Source organism: Cervus elaphus, chromosome 18 (genome assembly GCF_910594005.1).
Source record: "Cervus elaphus chromosome 18, mCerEla1.1, whole genome shotgun sequence".
NCBI lineage: Eukaryota > Metazoa > Chordata > Mammalia > Artiodactyla > Cervidae > Cervus > Cervus elaphus.
The window spans coordinates 23626015-23643828 of record NC_057832.1 but is presented as its reverse complement, the minus strand read 5'-3'; the positions used below and the strand labels follow the sequence as shown (position 1 = coordinate 23643828).

The window sequence follows — 17814 nt, the reverse complement described above, 5'->3', positions numbered from 1 at the left end:
GCTAATAATCTATGTAGAAAGAAAAGATATATGACAAAGGTATATTCACACAGACCTAACTGCATACTTATGCATACTCTATAGACCTATCTTTTTGAAAACACATCAGTAGTTCAGATATGTAGGATAGACATTTTGTAGAGATAACATGTCTCAGAGATCACATGTAGCTCTAAACTTCAGAGGGATGAGATTTCAATTCTTCAGGCAGACATTTTCATAAGCGAGACAGACTCCGATGGAATAGTGGAGAAAGCTCTGTACTTGGGGTTCAAAGTTCACAGTTTTGAATTCAAGTCAGAACTCTAGTAAGCAGTAAATGATAGTTACTTATAGGAAAAACAAGATTGTTGATTAGAGTGAGATGCATTTTATTTATTTATTTTATTTTTTAATTGATGGATAATTGCTTTACAGAATTTTGTTTTCTGTCAAACATCAACATGAATCAGCCATAGGTGTACATGTGTATGGAGAGAGGAACATGGAAACTTACATTACCATATGTAAAATAGACAGCCAATGGGAATTTGCTGTAAGTCTCAGGGAACTCAAATAGGGGCTCTGGATCAGCCTAGAGGGGTGGGATGGGGAGGGAGATGGGAGGGAGGTTCAAAAGGGAGGAGACATAGGAGATGCATTTTAAATTCATTTACTAGGCTTTGAGTAACCTAAATTTATTATATTTTATACTTCCTATAGCATATGGAAAATTCTGAAAAAGATGGGAATACCAGACCACCTGATCTACCTCTTGAGAAACCTGTATGCGGGTCAGGAAGCAACAGTTAGAACAGGACACGGAACAACAGACTGGTTCCAAATAGGAAAAGGAGTATATTGTCACCCTGCTTATTTAACTTATATGCAGAGTACATCATGAGAAACGCTGGGCTGGAAGAAGCACAAGCTGGAATCAATGCCGGGAGAAATATCAATAACCTCAGATATGCAGATGACACCACCCTTATGGCAGAAAGTGAAGAGGAGCTAAAAAGCCTCTTGATGAAAGTGAAAGAGGAGAGTGAAAAAGTTGGCTTAAAGATCAACATTCAGAAAACTAAGATCATGGCATCTGGTCCCATCACTTCATGGGAAACAGATGGGGAAACAGTGTCAGACTTTATTTTTGGGGGCTCCAAAATCACTGCAGATGGTGATTAGAGCCATGAAATTAAAAGACGCTTACTCCTTGGAAGGAAAGTTAGGACCAACCTAGATAGCATATTAAAAAGCAGAGATATTACTTTGCCAACAAAGGTCCATCTAGTCAAGGCTGTGGTTTTTCCAGTAGTCATGTATGGATGTGAGGGTTGGACTATGAAGAAAGCTGAGCACCTTAGCATTTAATTTGCATATGTTTAACCTGAAACACGTTTTTGCTACATTTAACTGATTTGACTATCCAGCTGATAACACCCTTTTTAGAACATGCCGGCTTTTGTAAATGTCTCTCATCTTGCTGGTGCTGGCAGGAGATATGGAGGGTAATTTTCCTCATCACTGCCGGGGAAGTCCCTGTTGTTCACTTGATGGACAGGGAAGCCTGGTGTGCTGCGGTCCATGGGGTCGCAAAGAGTCGGACACGATTGAGCAACTGAACTGACTGAATGGAGGGTCTTCCTCGACGAGGGATCATACCCATGTCTCTGCATTTGCAGGCAGATTCTTCACTACTGAGCCACCGGTGGCTCAATTCTTAAATCTCAATTCTAGTTTCACTTCATTTTCTTATGTCTTGGCTCCCTCTCTTTTCCTCTGTCTTTTTTTTTTTTTTCCTTCCTAAAGTAGAGAAACGGAATAAATGCAAAGAAGTTGAGGGTTACACTTAAAAAGTTTTTATTTTATTGTCCTCATCAGGGCCAGCCTGACGTTTTCTGCCATCTTTTATAAAATTTATGCCGGGCATAATTCTGATTTTTACTGCCGCCTCCATGCAAATACACACCCAATCTTATGCTGAGGGCAGCACTACTGTTTCTTCATGGCAAGACTTAAACACTCTCTGGAAATTTTAAAAGCATGGAATAAAAACTTGTGGGTGTAAGGGGGGTTGGAAGTAGGAAATTTGGGGGAATCAGTGGAAATACATGCCAAAGTTTTTGGCACCCTTTAGAGAACTAAAGAATTTACTTCATTTTTTTCTTTTTTAAAATAGTTGCAAAGGGGAAAAAAAACAAGGTCGCAGGCACAGTTTGCCAATAAAAGTGAGCAGGTTTGGTAGATATATTTAAAGATGTGAAGGCCAGGACAAATCCAGTTATGTTGTTTGTGTCCCTGTACCCTCCAAGCATACACTCTTGTTGGAAGGCGGGGAGGCTCGTAAATAAAAACAGGAAGCTTTAGAAAAGTAGGGTTTTTTGGTATCATTTTTCTGTTCTCTGCCAGTCCTCTCACAGTTTTAAGGTTTTTTTAATAAGTGTTCGTTGCTCACTTTTATCTAACTTTTTGCTACCCCATGGATTGTAGCCCGCCAGGCTCTTCTGTCCCTGGAATTCTCCAGGCAAAAATATTGGAGTAGGTTGCCATTTCCTTCTCCCAACCCAGGGATTGAACCTGGGTCTCCTGCATTGCAGGCAGATTTTTTACAGTCTGAGCTACTGGGAAAACCCCATAGTAGAGGCTAAGAAGAAGGGGGAGAATCAGTATGTGTCAAGCCAGAGAGTTTAGGATAAAGGTAAAGGATTGGACTGTTGGCTCTTTTTTCCCATTGCCTTTAAGTGTGGCCTGGTGAGCAGTTTGAAAAGTGCTTTAAGTCTTAGTGGAACGTTTGAAAACTCTTTAAGTCTTAGTGCTGTTGAATATATGCTTGAAAGTTTATATCTGATTTCCAAGTCCTCAAAAACATTTTAACACCTTGATAAGGAGGGCTATATTTAAGAGTTGTACCATATTCTCAGTGTTTCTTTGTGAATATGTGTGCTTCCTGCCACGGAAGACTGATTTATATTTTCTGTGCCTAGAAAATAATATTTGTTGAAACAAAACAGATGATGATAACAAGATTTAGCTTATTAATGCTGGCCTGCTGCTGCCTTTTTGTGTTTGTGTGACGTCTTGATTTTTTCTGTTTTATTGGATGGGATTGTTTACTTCTACTTTGTTAGACTCCTACATCTATTTCTGCCATGACTTTAAAATCTGTGTTTTTAAAGCGGAGTTACTTTTTATATGAAGAACGTAGCAATATGCATTTGATAACAGGTTTTAGAAGGAAGTACCTAATTTGCTTTGTTTTAATCAACCTTTCTTTTTCTCTCTTCAGAGGATGTTAAGCAAGTTTTTGGACAGACCACAATTCATCAACATATTCCATTTAACTGGGATTCAGAATTTGTGCAACTACACTTTGGAAAAGAAAGAAAAAGACACCTGACTTATGCAGAGTTCACTCAGTTTTTACTGGTGAGTCTAGCTCTTGCAAAAATTTAAAAAGAGTGAGTGAATAAATAAAACTAGGATCCCAATCCAAATTTGCTAACTCTGGCCAAACCATCCTATTTGGAAGTATTTCTTCGTTAGTATGTAGAAGCTATAGGGTTAAACAGGCTCTGACGCACTGTGTAGAACCATTTCATGCTTAAATGGAATACACTCTGAGGACCCAGGGAATTAAGTGATGTGCTGAAAGGTTATATAAATCAGGAGGGGCGAATTAGAACCTGAACTCTGGGCTTATGGCTGGTTCCACTACTCTGTCCGTGCTAAGTCACTCAGTTGTGTCTCTTTGTGACCCCATGGACCGTAGCCTGCCAGGCTCCTCTGTCTGTGGAATTCTCCAGGCAAGAATACTGGAGTGGGTTGCTATTTCCTTCTCCAGGGGATCTTCCCCACCGAGGGATTGAACCCGCATCTGTTACCTCTGAGTCGGCAGGCGAGTTTGACTTCATGGCTTATGACTGGTTCCACTACTACCTACTAATAATTTTGTTATCCCTTGAGAAATGGACAGATGTCATCGTCAGCATCTAACTGTAGAATTATTTGCCTTTTATGGACGAGACATCGGATCTAAAACTGGACTGCATATTGGAATCACCTGGGGAGTGTTAAGAACTATTACTGTTTTGGTCCCCCACCTCCAGAGGTTAGATTCTGTGTGTGAGGTGTGTGTGTGTGTCTGTGGTGAAGGGCAGAGGGAGCCTGCTTGGCCCTTGGAGTCTTCGGAGGCACTTCTATTGTGCAGCCAAGTGTGAGAAACGCTGATCCAGGGCACATGCTATCCATAGCTGGATATGGATATAACTCAGCTCTGCGGGAGTTGTCTGCATCTCTGGCATGCCCCAGTCCAATCCCTCCTGCCTTTCTCTCTTCACTTCCCCCTTTAGGATAATTTCACTGGGCCACTGATGATGCTAACAGAAGACTCATAACAAAATATGACCACCGTTTAGTTTTCCTCCCAAAGCGTAAGATGGTGTTAATTCTGATATTGATTAGTCACTAGAGATCAATATCTGTATAATATAGAGGTCTATGTGATAAACCAGTCTTTAAGATTTTTATGCGTTTGTTTTGTTTCGCTAATAATTTTATTTGTATATTATTAAATATTGACATAACGTTTAAAAGACTTGTTTAAAAGAATTGGTTTGCTGTGTTTTAATTCTGGGTCCTCAGGAAAAATTTGCCAAGAAGATCATCTTTTTCTTTTTTTAATTGAAGTGTAGTTAATGTACAGTGTTAGGTTAGTTTTAGGTGTACTGTATAGTGGTTTGACATTTGCATGCTTTATGAAATGGCCCCCATGATACGTCTAGTAACATGTAGTTACATGTAGTAACAGAGTTATTACAGTGTTGACCTTAACCCTCATGTTGCATGTGACATTGTCATGGCTTCTCGGTTTTTATAAGTGGAGGTTTACAGCTCTCTTACTTTCCACCACCTATTTCATCCCACCCACCCCCATCCACCTCCTCAGGCCACCTTCTCTTCTTTGTTATTAGTAACATCGGCAGTGGGGCTGGCAGTGGGTTTCTTGATACCCGGTTCCTTTGAGCCTGAGACCTTGCAGGAATCACCAGGCGTGGTTGGTGGAGGCCCCAGGGACCACGTATGCAGTGCCGTGTAACCGTTCAATCAGCATTCAGCCTCCATTCCTAGGCACCAGCACTTGTAACTGGCTGCCTTTTATAGGTGCTTTCTCTTTGACTTTTACATTCATCGTTATGATGTATAGAATTTGTTACACTTTTTAGTTTGCTTTTATTTTCCCGGCCTCTGAAAATGTAAAACAAGATTTAGTAAACACGGCTTTGTATTTTTTTAAAAAACGTGTTAGTATCTATGAATTCCTGTTTGCAGTTCTGTGTAAACGTAAGCCTGCTTAAGTAACTCAGGTGGAGATGGCCTGTGAGTTGTTAGGTTTGTGCTGTTGTTTACACAAGACATCATGCGCAGTAGGAGGTGGTATTCGTTTTGATGAGGAATAATTGCGATAATGCTATTGAGACAAATGCTTCCAATTGACTTTATGGAATACAGCCTAATTAACTTTTAGGCTTAATGGGATGTTAGCAATAGTAAGGATGATCACCTTTCCCTTTAAGCAAGTATCAATTATGTGGACTCATGAGTCAGCTATAAGCCACCCAGATTCCTCTGGGCCTTCCTCGAGATATGGACTAGCCAGAGGCAAAGATGAGATGATCAGGGGTTGCTGACTAGGTTTCCAGCTGCAGCTCACAGGCGTTCACTCGTGTCTGACTCCGTTCTCTCTGTAATGATGAATGCACTTATCCCTCCGTGTCCTTCCTGGGATGATTTTGATTTCGTAGCAAGATTACAAGTGCTAAACTTTCTCTAGGTTAAGATGGTTTAGGTAGATAATTCGGGCCTTGCTTTTGTATTCCACTCCAGGCCCAGATTTCAAAGAATGAATGTGTGTGTCATGATAGACTTGATATAAATGCCAGTGCATTACCAGCTTTGATGCCTGCCGTTGTGTCTCTTTCCCACTGCCCCCACTCAGATGCTTCCTTTGAAGTCTTTTCTGAATGACCTCAACTTTAAATACTTTGTTCTTTTGGACTCTTTTCTGGCTTAAGGGAACTTCTTAAAGATGTAAGTGACCTTTAGGACTCTTGCTGTTAAGCATGGTGCATGCCTTTCTGCTCTGGGGCAGGTTATAGAAACACAGGCACCAGCTCCCTGGCTGGTGCCCGGGTCTTGAAAGAACTGCACCATGCATGCCCCTGCTTGTCACCTGAGGAGGAGGAGGAGCAACTGTGGGGTCAGCTGAGAGGTGCTTGTGGCTTCAAGGAGCCTGGAGGGTCCTAGACAGTAGCTTGGATTGGTTTCAGCTAACTCAGCCTCACGCTCTGCTGTGTTACCTGTGCTCATATATGTGCTCGTGTTTGTGCCCAGTGGACAGTGCTGTTCTTTGCAAGGTCAGTTATTTTCCCCCTTCATTTAAAAAATATTTTACCATGCGGAAGCAGGTGTGAGTTTGTTACTGAGGACCCCATGCGCTCACATGCTCACCCGGGTGTTGTCTGAGGTGGTGCTGGTCACGGGCATGGATTGAATGCTGAGCTGGCATGTTGTTTTCCGTCATAAAGAGGTGAATCAGTTTGAGAAACTGTGAACTAAATTTTCCTTGTTTGTTCAGTTCCGTTGCTCAGTGGTGTCCAACTCTTTGCGACCCCATGGGCTGCAGCATGCTAGGCTTCCCTGTCCATCACCAGCTCCCGGAGCCTGCTCAAACTCATGTGCATTGAATCGGTGATGCCATCCAACCATCTCATCCTCTGTCATCCCCTTCTCCTCCTGCCTTCAATCTTTTTTTTGTATCATTTAGATACAAAGTACATAGCCTCATTTGTACTTTGTATCTAAATGATAGCATTGAAACAAGGAGCAGAGATGCAAAGCCTCCTCCCTAGTCTTGTTCCTCAAGACAGGGAAGGATTTCAGAAGGGCGTGGGGCTACAGCCCTGTTACCCCATCCTCGAGACTGTTGCCTCCACCGCTGCTGGTTTTGTGTGCCTGGTTCTATCATCTCTAGTTAACTGCATGAGTGATGGTGTGTGCGTGTGAATGTGAATATGGTTTCACTTATTTATGTTTGGCTGCGCTGGGTCTTCGTTGCTGTGGGCTTTCTCTAGTTGCAGTGAGCGGGGACGCCTGTCTAGTTGCAGAGTGCCGGCTTCTCATTGCTGTGGCTTCTCTTGTTATGGAGCACCGGCTCAAGGTGTACAGGCTTCAGCAGACGCGGCACATGGGCTTAGTTGCTCCATGGCATGTGGGATCTTCCTAGCCCAGGGATTGAACCTGCGTCCCCTGCATGATAAAGTGGATTCCTAACCACTGGAACACCAGGGAAGCCTGTGAATATAGTTTTACATATGGGTATGTATGTGTGGATTTTAGAATAGCCTATATGCATTTCCAACATCTCTTTCCTCTCAGCTCTTAGAGCAAAGATGTAATTTTATGATTATGAGTTGAAAAAAATGGATTTTTAATATACTGAAAGCAGTATATTTAGAAAACAGTTTAGAGGAATTTTTGTATCCTGTACCTGATGGAACTCCTGTTCATAAATGATTAGCATAGAATTCTCTAACTTGTTTGGAAGTATTTCTGTGATTGTTACTTGCATGGAGCAATCCACCCAATTCAGGAAATATTTGCTGGGGATGCAGGATTTGTCAAGAGGCTTTGTGCAGAAGACTCAGAGGCGCAGAGGGAATGACAACTTTTGAGACACAGTCTACAAGTCTGGGCGTCATTCCTGTGTTTTTCTGCCGGACAGCTCAAAAGACACAATTGCAAACAGATATACGATGTATACCCTATGAAGGTGCTCTTTTATAACAAAAATCCTTGAAAGTTTGTAGCATAAACCCTTAAGGCAGGTGTCACTTCGAAACCAACAGTTTCAGAGTCTGGTTACAACAGCCTTCCAAAGTACAAAATTAAAGGTCCAGATACCAGTATAAGGTAGTTAACAGCCTCGTTTTACAGATGAGGAGACTAAGGCCTTTACTGTAGAGTCTCTTAGCAGTACCTCATGTGTGATTGGGCATCTTTTCATGTGCCTGTTGCCACTTGTATATTTTTTTTGGAGATATATCTGCCGAAATCCATTACCCCCTTTCTTACTGGATGGGAGCTGTAGGCAACTGTGAGCAGAGAGTGAAAGGAAAGCCCTTAAGCTTCTCTGCCCAATAATCCTGTAGAGTCGGCAGTGAGAGCCACTCAAAAAAATAATAATAATAGTAACAATCTTTGTAATTTATGAAATGCTTTCAAAAATATTCTATTTCTGATAATAGCATCCCCAATACCCTGAGAGGTAAAGATCATTATCCCCTGTTATATGCAAAAGAATAAACAGACTCTAGGGTAAAATTTTGCATTTTCAGGTAATTTTATTGGGAAATGCTCATGGCTTTCATTGGGTTCCCAGAGGAATATTCCCGAAGAGTGCAGAACAACTGTTCTGGAGCTTAACTTCTTCCATAAGATCACAGGCATGTGAGGAATTAAACAATATGGTGCCATTACCACTTGCACTCCTCCGTACTGTCTCCAGGGCTGTGGCTATGAAGTTAGTTTCTGCTCCTGGAGGGACCGTGTGTCTTAATGGGTTGTACAGTCGTGCATTACTGGACATTTAGGATTCCTGATCCCTGCCCATTAATTGCCAGATATGATGATAAAGTCATAGTAGGGTGTGTGTTACTGTTGTTTCCAGTCACTTTTTTCTTTTCTTGGCCTCACTGTACAGCTTGTGGGATCTTAGTTCCCTGACCAGGGATTGAGCCTGGGCCCTGGCCATGAAAGCACAAAGTCTTACCCACTGGACCGCCATGGAATTCCCCTCCAGTTACTTTTTGATAGTGTTTTATAATCATGTGTATATATTTAGTATCAATAACCTCAGAAATGCAGATGACACCACCCTTATGGCAGAAAGTGAAGAACAAAAGAGCCTCTTGATGAAAGTGAAACAGGAGAATGAAAAAGTTGGCTTAAAGCTCAACATTCAGAAAACTAAGATCATGGCATCTGGTCCCATCATTTCATGGGAAATGGATGGGAAACAGTGGAAACAGTGGCTGACTTTATTTTTGGGGGCTCCAAAATCACTGCAGATGGTGATTGCAGCAATGAAATTAAAAGATTCTTACTTCTTGGAAGGAAAGTTATGACCAACCTAGACAGCATATTAAAAAGCAGAGACATTACTTTGTCAACAAAGGTCCATCTAGTCAAGGCTATGGTTTCTCCAGTGGTCATGTATGGACATGAGAGTTGAACTATAAAGAAAGCTGAGCGCCGAAGAATTGATGCTTTTGAACTGCGGTGTTGGAGAAGACTGTTGAGAGTCCCTTGGACTGCCAGGAGATCCAACCAGTCCATCCTAAAGGATATCAGTCCTGAGTGCTCACTGGAAGGACTGATATTGAAGCTGAAACTCCAGTACTTTGGCCACCTGATGCAAAGAGTTGATTCATTTGAAAAGCCCCTGATGCTGGGAAAGATTGAGGGCAGGAGGAGAAGGGGACAACAGAGGATGAGATGATGGCTGGATGGCATCACCAACTCGATGGACATGAGTTTGAGTAAACTCCGGGAGTTGGTGATGGACAGGGAGGCCTGACGTGCTGCGGTTCATGGGGTTGCAAAGAGTCGGACATGACTGAGCAACTGAACTGAATTACAATTTAAAAATAATCTGCACATAGGAGTTTCTAGCAGCTCCTGTCTCCGAGTACCTTAGGTTGCTCCCCATTGTGAAATACTTGTTCACTAGAAAGCTGTTGCTTGTCAACCACTTCTGTAGTGTTTTCCAGTTTGGCGAGTGCCTTGGCTTTTGTTGGTCTTTACCGTCACTTTAGGTGTTGAGCAGTGGCTACTGTTTCTGCCTGAAAGATGAGCACATAGAGGCAGGGAGGAGTTTCCTGAGTTTGTTCAAGATGAGATAGGTGGAACACAAGCTGGTTTTAATTTTCCTAAATCTCTAGCAATGTCTTCAAATTTTGTATAAATTTTCTTCTGAAGTGATTATCTTAAAAGGCTGCACCCTGGGCCTCTCTGTCCCCACAAGAGTTTGATTCAGTAGGTTTGTATAGGGCCTAAGAAGTTGCCTTTCACGCAAGCATCCTGAATTGTGAAGTCCCAGATGGTCCGAGGGCCACACACTGAGAAACATTGATCTAGATGACAAAACCCTGACCGTTTAAAAGCATAGAATCTGGTGTTCAGGTCTCATCCTAAGGTTGATGGGGAGCTCAGAGAGGCAGACATGATAAGGCTGGTGTTTCAGAAGGATCATTCTGGCTGTTGTGTGGAAAATCAAGGGGAGAGTCCTATGACGGAGAGAGGGAGACCAGCTGGCTACTTTCCAGTATAACAGTTGGTAACAGTGATAAGCTGAAGAAGATGGGTTTGAAGAAAAATTAAAGGGATGGACCTGACCAGGCTTGGTGATTTGTTAGGATGGGGACAGGTAGGCATATGCATAATTCATAGTTCTTTCCTGTATTTTAGGCTTTGAGCAAGTGGAAGGATGGTGGTGATTTGCTGAGATTGGAGGCAAAGGGGGAAGGGATGAAGGGCATGTGGATGAAGGGCTATTAGGAGCAGTTTGCACATAATCACCAGTGACTTGTGTGTGGTTGAGTTGTTTCCACCTCATCCTCAGTTAGTTGGAGTTAGGATCTCATAGGAACCCTACTGATGGCCCCACAGACCTGGGCATTTCCAAGAAAATTCTCTTTCCTTCATTTCACGGAGACAGGGCATTTCTTTGTTTCTAGAGGCCTTCCTCCTCTTGCCGTAGGAAGAGGACTCAGTCAGAAATTAGCAGTGCTCTAAATTGGTAGAGAGACCAGATATTAGTGTCAGGATTCCATTCGTTAGCCAAGAAATGGGATAGCTGACTTGGGAGAGAGTGGGGCTAATAATTCTTTCTAATGTTGTCTCATCGAATAGAGTTTAGGAATGAAGTTCCCTGACCCAGCAGAAAGCCCTCATCATGAGGGTATGCGTGTTTCACCATAACTTTATTCAGGTCCTCTTTTTGTCAGAAGGATGACAACAGGAGAGGTGAATCATAACTGGTGGAGCTAGGATTAGAACCTCAGATTCAGAGCTGTGTCCCTGATCAGCCATTCATATTCCTAAAAGCTTTTATCTTCAGATCACATGAGACCCAAGATAACTTTGTTAGATGCCAAAGCATATTCATGCAAATAACACAACTGAACAATTTTGGTTCTTTGTTAAATCAAATTGACCAGTATTTTGGCTTATGGGTCAGCGTGGCATACAGATCAACCCACATCTTTTGTGTAAAATGGGCATTTTGGTCCTAGAGAGCAGAGTTCTGGAAGTCGGCAGCTCCCAAGTCCTTCTTGAGGCCAGAGTTTCACTGCTCCTAGTCAGATGTTTTTCATCATAGGTTTGCGACTGTGTATGTCAGTGTATACTAGTTTAAGGCAAAACTTTCAACACAATAGGCTATCTTGTTAAAAAAGAAATTGTTCCCCCTGCTGCTACTCTTAACATCACCACCAAACAAAAGAAACATAACCTTCAACCATGGCAACATCAAATTCTCAAGCTTTGGAACTGAAAGAGCATTTCAGGTGTTAACAAAAAATAATCCTTTTTAAGTAGGACTTGCTGAAGCCACGATTGTTTCAACCCGTTAGCGGACCACTAACCAAGTCGTTGCTTAGGATTGAGTAACCCAAGCCATTTGTGCCTTCCCTGGCTCCCCCAGCTTGCCATCTGTATTAATTAAAATATCTAGACCATGGATCTTTAGTAGCCAGAGACCATGATTATATTTGCATTTTTAACACACATGTGCTCTTTATGTTGATTTTAAGTTGGACCAGATGGGATCTGCCACACGGCTTTGGCACTGCTTCATAAATACAGCACCCCTTGATGATCCAGGATGAAATAATGAGTAAAGGTGTAGCTAACGTCGTTTTGCTCTCAGCTTTTCTAAGAGATGAGATCGTGTTTTGTGTCCAAATAGCAGCCACCGCTGGTTTGGCAGTGGGTGCCGAGAGGTGTGGAAAGAGCCTGATCACTTGGAGATGTAGATGCAGGACTCCTTGCGTTCACTCTGCACTTCCTGCTCTCTGGGCAGAGGAGCTCGGAGTTCACTGTGCTGTTGTGTCCGTGGTGTTTGTCAGCTTGCTTGCTGTTCTGTGGGGTGGCCTGTTGTGCAGGCGTTTACAGTAATGCCCTGGTGAAAATGAACACCCCACACGGCTGTTACCCACTGCTGAGTTTAACGTCGAATCGGAAGTGCCGGGACATTGAGGTGGGAGATGGAAAAGCTCTGTGTTTGGTCATTGCCAAGGTGTTGTGTGGGCGGTGCCACATGCCAAATAATTACTGCTTCTTAAGACCCTGTTTTTACTTTTATTTTTTTTTTAAGGCACTTTTAAAATTAGAGGCCCCACCCAGTGAAATGGAGATAAAATTTCACCCCAAACTCTGGAAGTCAGACTGCATAGGCTGAATGTGGGCAGCACAGAAAAATGTTGCGAATGGGAACAACTGCTTTCTCTACCTGTTCCGTTGCCAGGTTCTCTTTTTTACTCAGTTTAAAAATATACGGATTTTTATTTTAACTAGAATTTTTTTCCTCTGAGTTAGCACAGGATTATGAAAATGATACTTACATATTAAATGCTACAGGTCCTGATACTTGATGTAATATAAAATTTACTTGAAATAGAGCAAAATATGATACCATATTTTGTAAGCAAACCTTCTTTACACCTTTTTATGCCTCATTTTCATAAATAATCACCTGCATTTTCCTCAGAATTCTTACACCACCACTTTCAAAAGGAGTTTTTTTGATCTTAGCAGTATAAATTTGACACAAATCCTTGTTGATAGTCCCTGTTTTTATTAAAGTTTTAGATATTTATTTTAAATTTCAAAACTGTACAAAACACAAAAATGCAAGGGGTCTTTTTTTGCCCCCCACCCCCCTCCTTCTTTGGTTCCTGATACATTATTCAGGTTGAAGCACAAACTTAATGTGTCTGAACAGAAGTAAAGAGAATTTCTGCATTCAAAATACACCCGATCGGAGACTGGAGGTTATTAAGGAAATGACAGGCCTGAACTACTAGAAGCATGAAAGTTAAATTAGAAGTGTTGTAACCCCTATATGTGTGTATTTCTGTACAGCTAGCTAGCAGTTTTGAGGAATTTGTTTCTTTTTTCCCCCTTCCTATAGCATTCTGAATAGTTGTGTTGAAGTTGCTGGAAGCTGCCAGAGTAGAAGGTGAGTCCATTAATCACTATGCCCCCGAAGAGAGGGAACAGAAAATAGCTCACTGGCAAATGTGAAGAAAAATGGAGACTCCTCTCACGTGCTGGAGTAGGACTGCCTCGGAGGCAGCGGCCCAGCTGTGTGCTGCTGCGGCCTTCTGGCCCCAGATGAAGGAGCCCCCTTGCTCTGCACAGCCCCTCCTGGCTCCATCGGCGGCGTTTAGGAAGCACCCCGAGGCCTGTTACTGAGAAGAGCCCTCTCTCCCCACAGAGCTGTCTTCACCTTAGCTCTCTGGGTTTCCCACAGGGTCTCAGGCCCTCAGATTTATCGTCGGCACTCATGTAGGTATCGGTTCTATTTCTGTCATCTGCCCACTCTTTCTGTGTATCCTAGGATGATCTCATCCATTGGTACAACTTTTTTTTTTTCTTTTCCTTCTGGTTTTTGGTAGGCCTTCCCCTAAAAGGAGCAGGAAGTCCGCGAAGGTTAAGAATATGGCCCTGGAGCCAGACCACTCAGCTGCACATCCAGTTTCACCCTTGGTGTCACGTGACCCCCAGAGGCCTTTTGGTTTATTTTTCCAGCTGCAAAATGGAGATGATGGGCAGCCCCACCTTAAAAGGTTATTGAGATGATGAAGTAGGAAAATGCAACTGTCCCTGAAGTATAACCTACGCTCAATAACAGTAAACATGGTCTCTTGGGGCATTTTTCCTCTAAAATTCTGTTGTCTGCATTTCCCAGATTTATACTTCCACACGTGCCTCTGACATTTTTTGGTTTCTGCTTAACTTTTGTTTATAACTTAAGCTCATCTCACTCCAGGTTTCTCCCTCATAGTCAACGACCTCATCTCTTTCCCCTGAAGCATTTTCTTTTGTGGCAGATTCTTCCATTCTCCAAGGTGAGGATTCTTTTAGAAACTCGTGTTCCATTTTTAGATATGAATCACCACCCAAACTTTTCTTAAAATCTCTTTTCCAGTTATCTGTCCACATCACTTATGATCCCCTTACTTAAGGTTTTGCCCAAGGCAGCGTAAGTTAGTAGTTAAAAATCTCAGTTTTGGAATCTGATAATACCTTGGTGTAGAATGCGAAGCCTGGGTTCCTCCTCATGTGTGACTTTGGACTAGTGACTTAACCTCCACGAGCTTCAGGTGCCTCTGGGAGATGAAGATGTTATTACTTTACAGGATTATTGTGAAACTTGAATGAAATACTGTCTCTGAAGTTCTTGGCAGAGCCCCCAGCCTGGAGGAAGTGTTCAGGCCTTCAGCTGTTTCTGTCACCCTCTGCCCTAACTGGTTTTCATCTCTCTGTCCCTCTTGATAGTTCAGAGTAATTTAGCAGAACCGCTGTTCCTTACTAGGGACTTTTTTAAAGACTCTGAAATACTTATATTGGAAGGGATTGGAGAGGTTTTTAAACCCTTCACTTTGACCAGAATTAATGCTCCTTTTTACGAAGTGCCTATTGCACATGACGTCTAGTTTTTACCACCCTGAGCGGCACGGTGTTGCTGGGGCCCTAAGATACAAACACGGCTCCCTAGGCCCTGCCAACTTGGAGTGCCACGACTGAGACTTGAGCTCTGCCCCTTCCGGTCCCAGACTTAAGATTTTTATCATCATAACATCTTGCTTCCACAACCTCCTGTATTAAATAAAGCTAAATTAAAATAAATTCCTTGACGTGTGTTTCTCAGCCGGTAGTTGAACAGATATTTCCAGTGACTGGGAACCTGCTGTTTTGCAGGGTAGCCCATTTCATTGCTGAATAGTTGTGCAGGTTAAATACCTCTATGCTTTGTGCCAGAACCTGATCCCTCTATTTTTTCTCCACTGATTCTCTTTTTTTCTTTTATAAAAAACAGAGAGGCAGTCTAACTTCTTTTTACCTCGTAGTCCTTTAAACCATTAAATATTTGAATGTAACTATTGTTTCTCACATTGTTCTCCCCTCTTCTGCACACAGGACGAGTTGATCCATTCTGGCCCATTTCATTTGGAAATGACCAGTAGCTACCCGTGCTCTGCACACCATGCATCCCAAAAGCTTTCCATCCCAGCGTTACCCTTCTGGATTCAGATATGTCCAGCCCTCACTGAACAGGGCTAGGTTTTCCTTAATCAGCTGTAGAGGTGTCAGAGGAGAATTTAAGAAGTTCCTCTGCCTCGAGTAGCAAGCCTGGCTTTGTTTCAAAGGTCATCCATTCTTGAATTCAGTATTTGTAGAGGCCCTGTGTTATAGCTCCCCCAGGCCTCCTTATTGATCTGTCTCCTCCTCACCCTTCTATTTGTGTGCAAGGCTGGGAGAAGGCCTTGTAGATGTGGTTTCTCTCTTCCGGGTTCTTCTCCGCTGTTGTTAGGAAGACAGTTGTGGCAATCGCGAGCACATCAAAGACTTTTGCCTTAATGAAAAATTTTTGGAAATTCTCTTGTTTTCTCGTGAAAGTTGGCAACAGAAAAATCTAGAGCCTTAGAATAATTTAAAAGCAAATTGAAAGCTCATCCTCTCATAACTATGAAGATTCCTAAGTGTCAAAGAGCATTTTGTAATCAAGTTCCTGAGAGCAGCACCATCCAGGCTCCCATGCAGTCTAGTGTGGTATGAGGAGCAAGGTCAGGGCAGTGGGACCGCCTGGGCTTGAAGTCCAGCTTTGCTGCTTCCTGTCAATGAGAGCTCTGTTTCCTCATCTGCTGTAGTAAGGTTAATAGTGGTTCCTAAATCGTAGGGTTGCTGTGAACGTTAAATGAGTCATTACTACAGAGTACTTTAGAACAGTCTGGCAGGTAATGCATGCTTACGAAATGCTGTTACTGCCGCTGTTTTATTGTTTGAGGTAATAGTTTTCATTTCCTTACCTAGAACAAGAAACAGTCATGACATAAACAGATGTTCTTCAGAAGGCAGCCCCCATCTTCAGTAAGCTCCTTTTAGTTTAGGGAAACACATAGCTAAACGTTTTTACTATTTCCTACTGTTAATAGAGAACTGCATGATCTGCCTTCACGTTTTTCATGGAATTTATAGTGTTCCCATTCTCTTAAGAACTGTTGGAAATGCATTCTCAAGTTCTTCGTTAGGGTTAAAAGTGCTTTCTTCTCCAGGGATTGCGGGGTCTCTGCTGCTTACAGTTAATTGAGCGCCAAAATGCATGGTGATGGTGTTCGTCTGCATCACCAGTGCACCCCCGTCCTGTGATGGGAGCATCAGCCCCCACATGGGTGTCTGTTTCCCGGTTCAGCATCCCGGACAGGTTGGTCTCAATGTGGTGGCTTCCTGCTCTCGGGGGAGGGGGAGTGGCCAGGGAAAGTGACACTGTTTTGGGTATAATGGTCTGAAGATCCCCAAGACTCTTTTAGTTATAAACTAGGGGAAGTGGTAAATAACTGAACACACGTTCTGGTATTGTCGAGAGTAATCTTGGCTTATGATAGTTTTAGCAGTGGGTCTGGCAATTCAAAGACTCTGTTCATTTACTTTCAATTGAGTACATACTGTGGTCATTTTTCACGACAGGGTGTTTAACAGTTGGTTTCAGCCTTCCTCATGAATTGGAGACACTTGTACAGAGGACCCCTTTTTGTTCAATACATTGTAATTTCTTCACTCAACTGGTTTTATACAATTTCATATTTCTGATGATATGTCTGTGGTTTATTGAGTGCCTACTATATCTAAAGCATTCTGCCCACGCCACAAGGAGGATGAGCAGTACACAGCAAGGTGGGGGAAAGACAGGAATGCAAGCAACTGATTATAATGTAGGATGGAATAAGACAAGTCTTATAATTGAGGGCCACGCGGGAGACCACATGATCATTTCAGTTATTTTCAGTTAGGAGGCCTGGTTATATTTACCTAGGTGGTGGCATTTGAGCTACCAAGTAGGTGGATTTCAGGAGCTAGAGAAGAAGGCTACGGTCCGTGCCAGGTGGGGGAAAGAGTGTGGACAAAGGCCTGGGCATGTGGAAGGTCTGGCTGGGCTGGGCGTGGGTACTGGAGACCAGGCTGAGAGTAACGCCTTGGAGCATCTCAAGAGTCTTGCTTTGGAGACAGATCTTTATGATGAAAGGTTTCGGGCAAGGGTGGTGGGAGTCAGGTTTGAGATGCTTGAAGACAGCTGTTGATGTGTGCAAGGGGCATGCAGAAATGAGAGAGAGTGCCCGGCTGAAAAGCTGGGCTCACAGTGGCCATTCAGCCATGTTCTGAGGAGGACTTGAACGCGTGGTGTCAGGAGTGAAAAGGTAAAGATGCATTTGAGTGACCTTTCAAAGGTCTAAGTGACTTAATTTAGTAACTGGTTTACTCTGAGGGAAAGAAGCTTGAAGAATTGAAAATGACAGGTTTCCAGGGTAGATGACCAGGAAAACAAGATGCTAGTAATGAAGTTTGGAATACAGGAGAGAGACCAGACTTAAGGGTTGGGTGGGAGACAACCCAACAGCGTGTTGAGTGACATGGAATTTTATGGCCTTTACAAGATACCCCATGGGTAGATTTTCTAAGCTATCAGGAATTCTGGTGCAGAAGATAGGAGTGAGA

The 17814-nt window shown here is 42.8% G+C and overlaps 1 protein-coding gene across 3 annotated transcripts in view; it reads left to right on the top strand.

Moving 5' to 3' along the window:
• Nucleotides 1–17814, top strand: part of SLC25A13 (solute carrier family 25 member 13) — a 227339-nt gene that overhangs the window by 110310 nt on the left and 99215 nt on the right. For all 3 annotated transcript variants that reach the window (XM_043871700.1, XM_043871701.1, XM_043871702.1), the window contains one exon: nucleotides 3266–3405. In XM_043871700.1, coding sequence (XP_043727635.1) covers nucleotides 3266–3405 — 140 coding nt within the window. The remainder of the gene's footprint in view (nucleotides 1–3265; nucleotides 3406–17814) is intronic.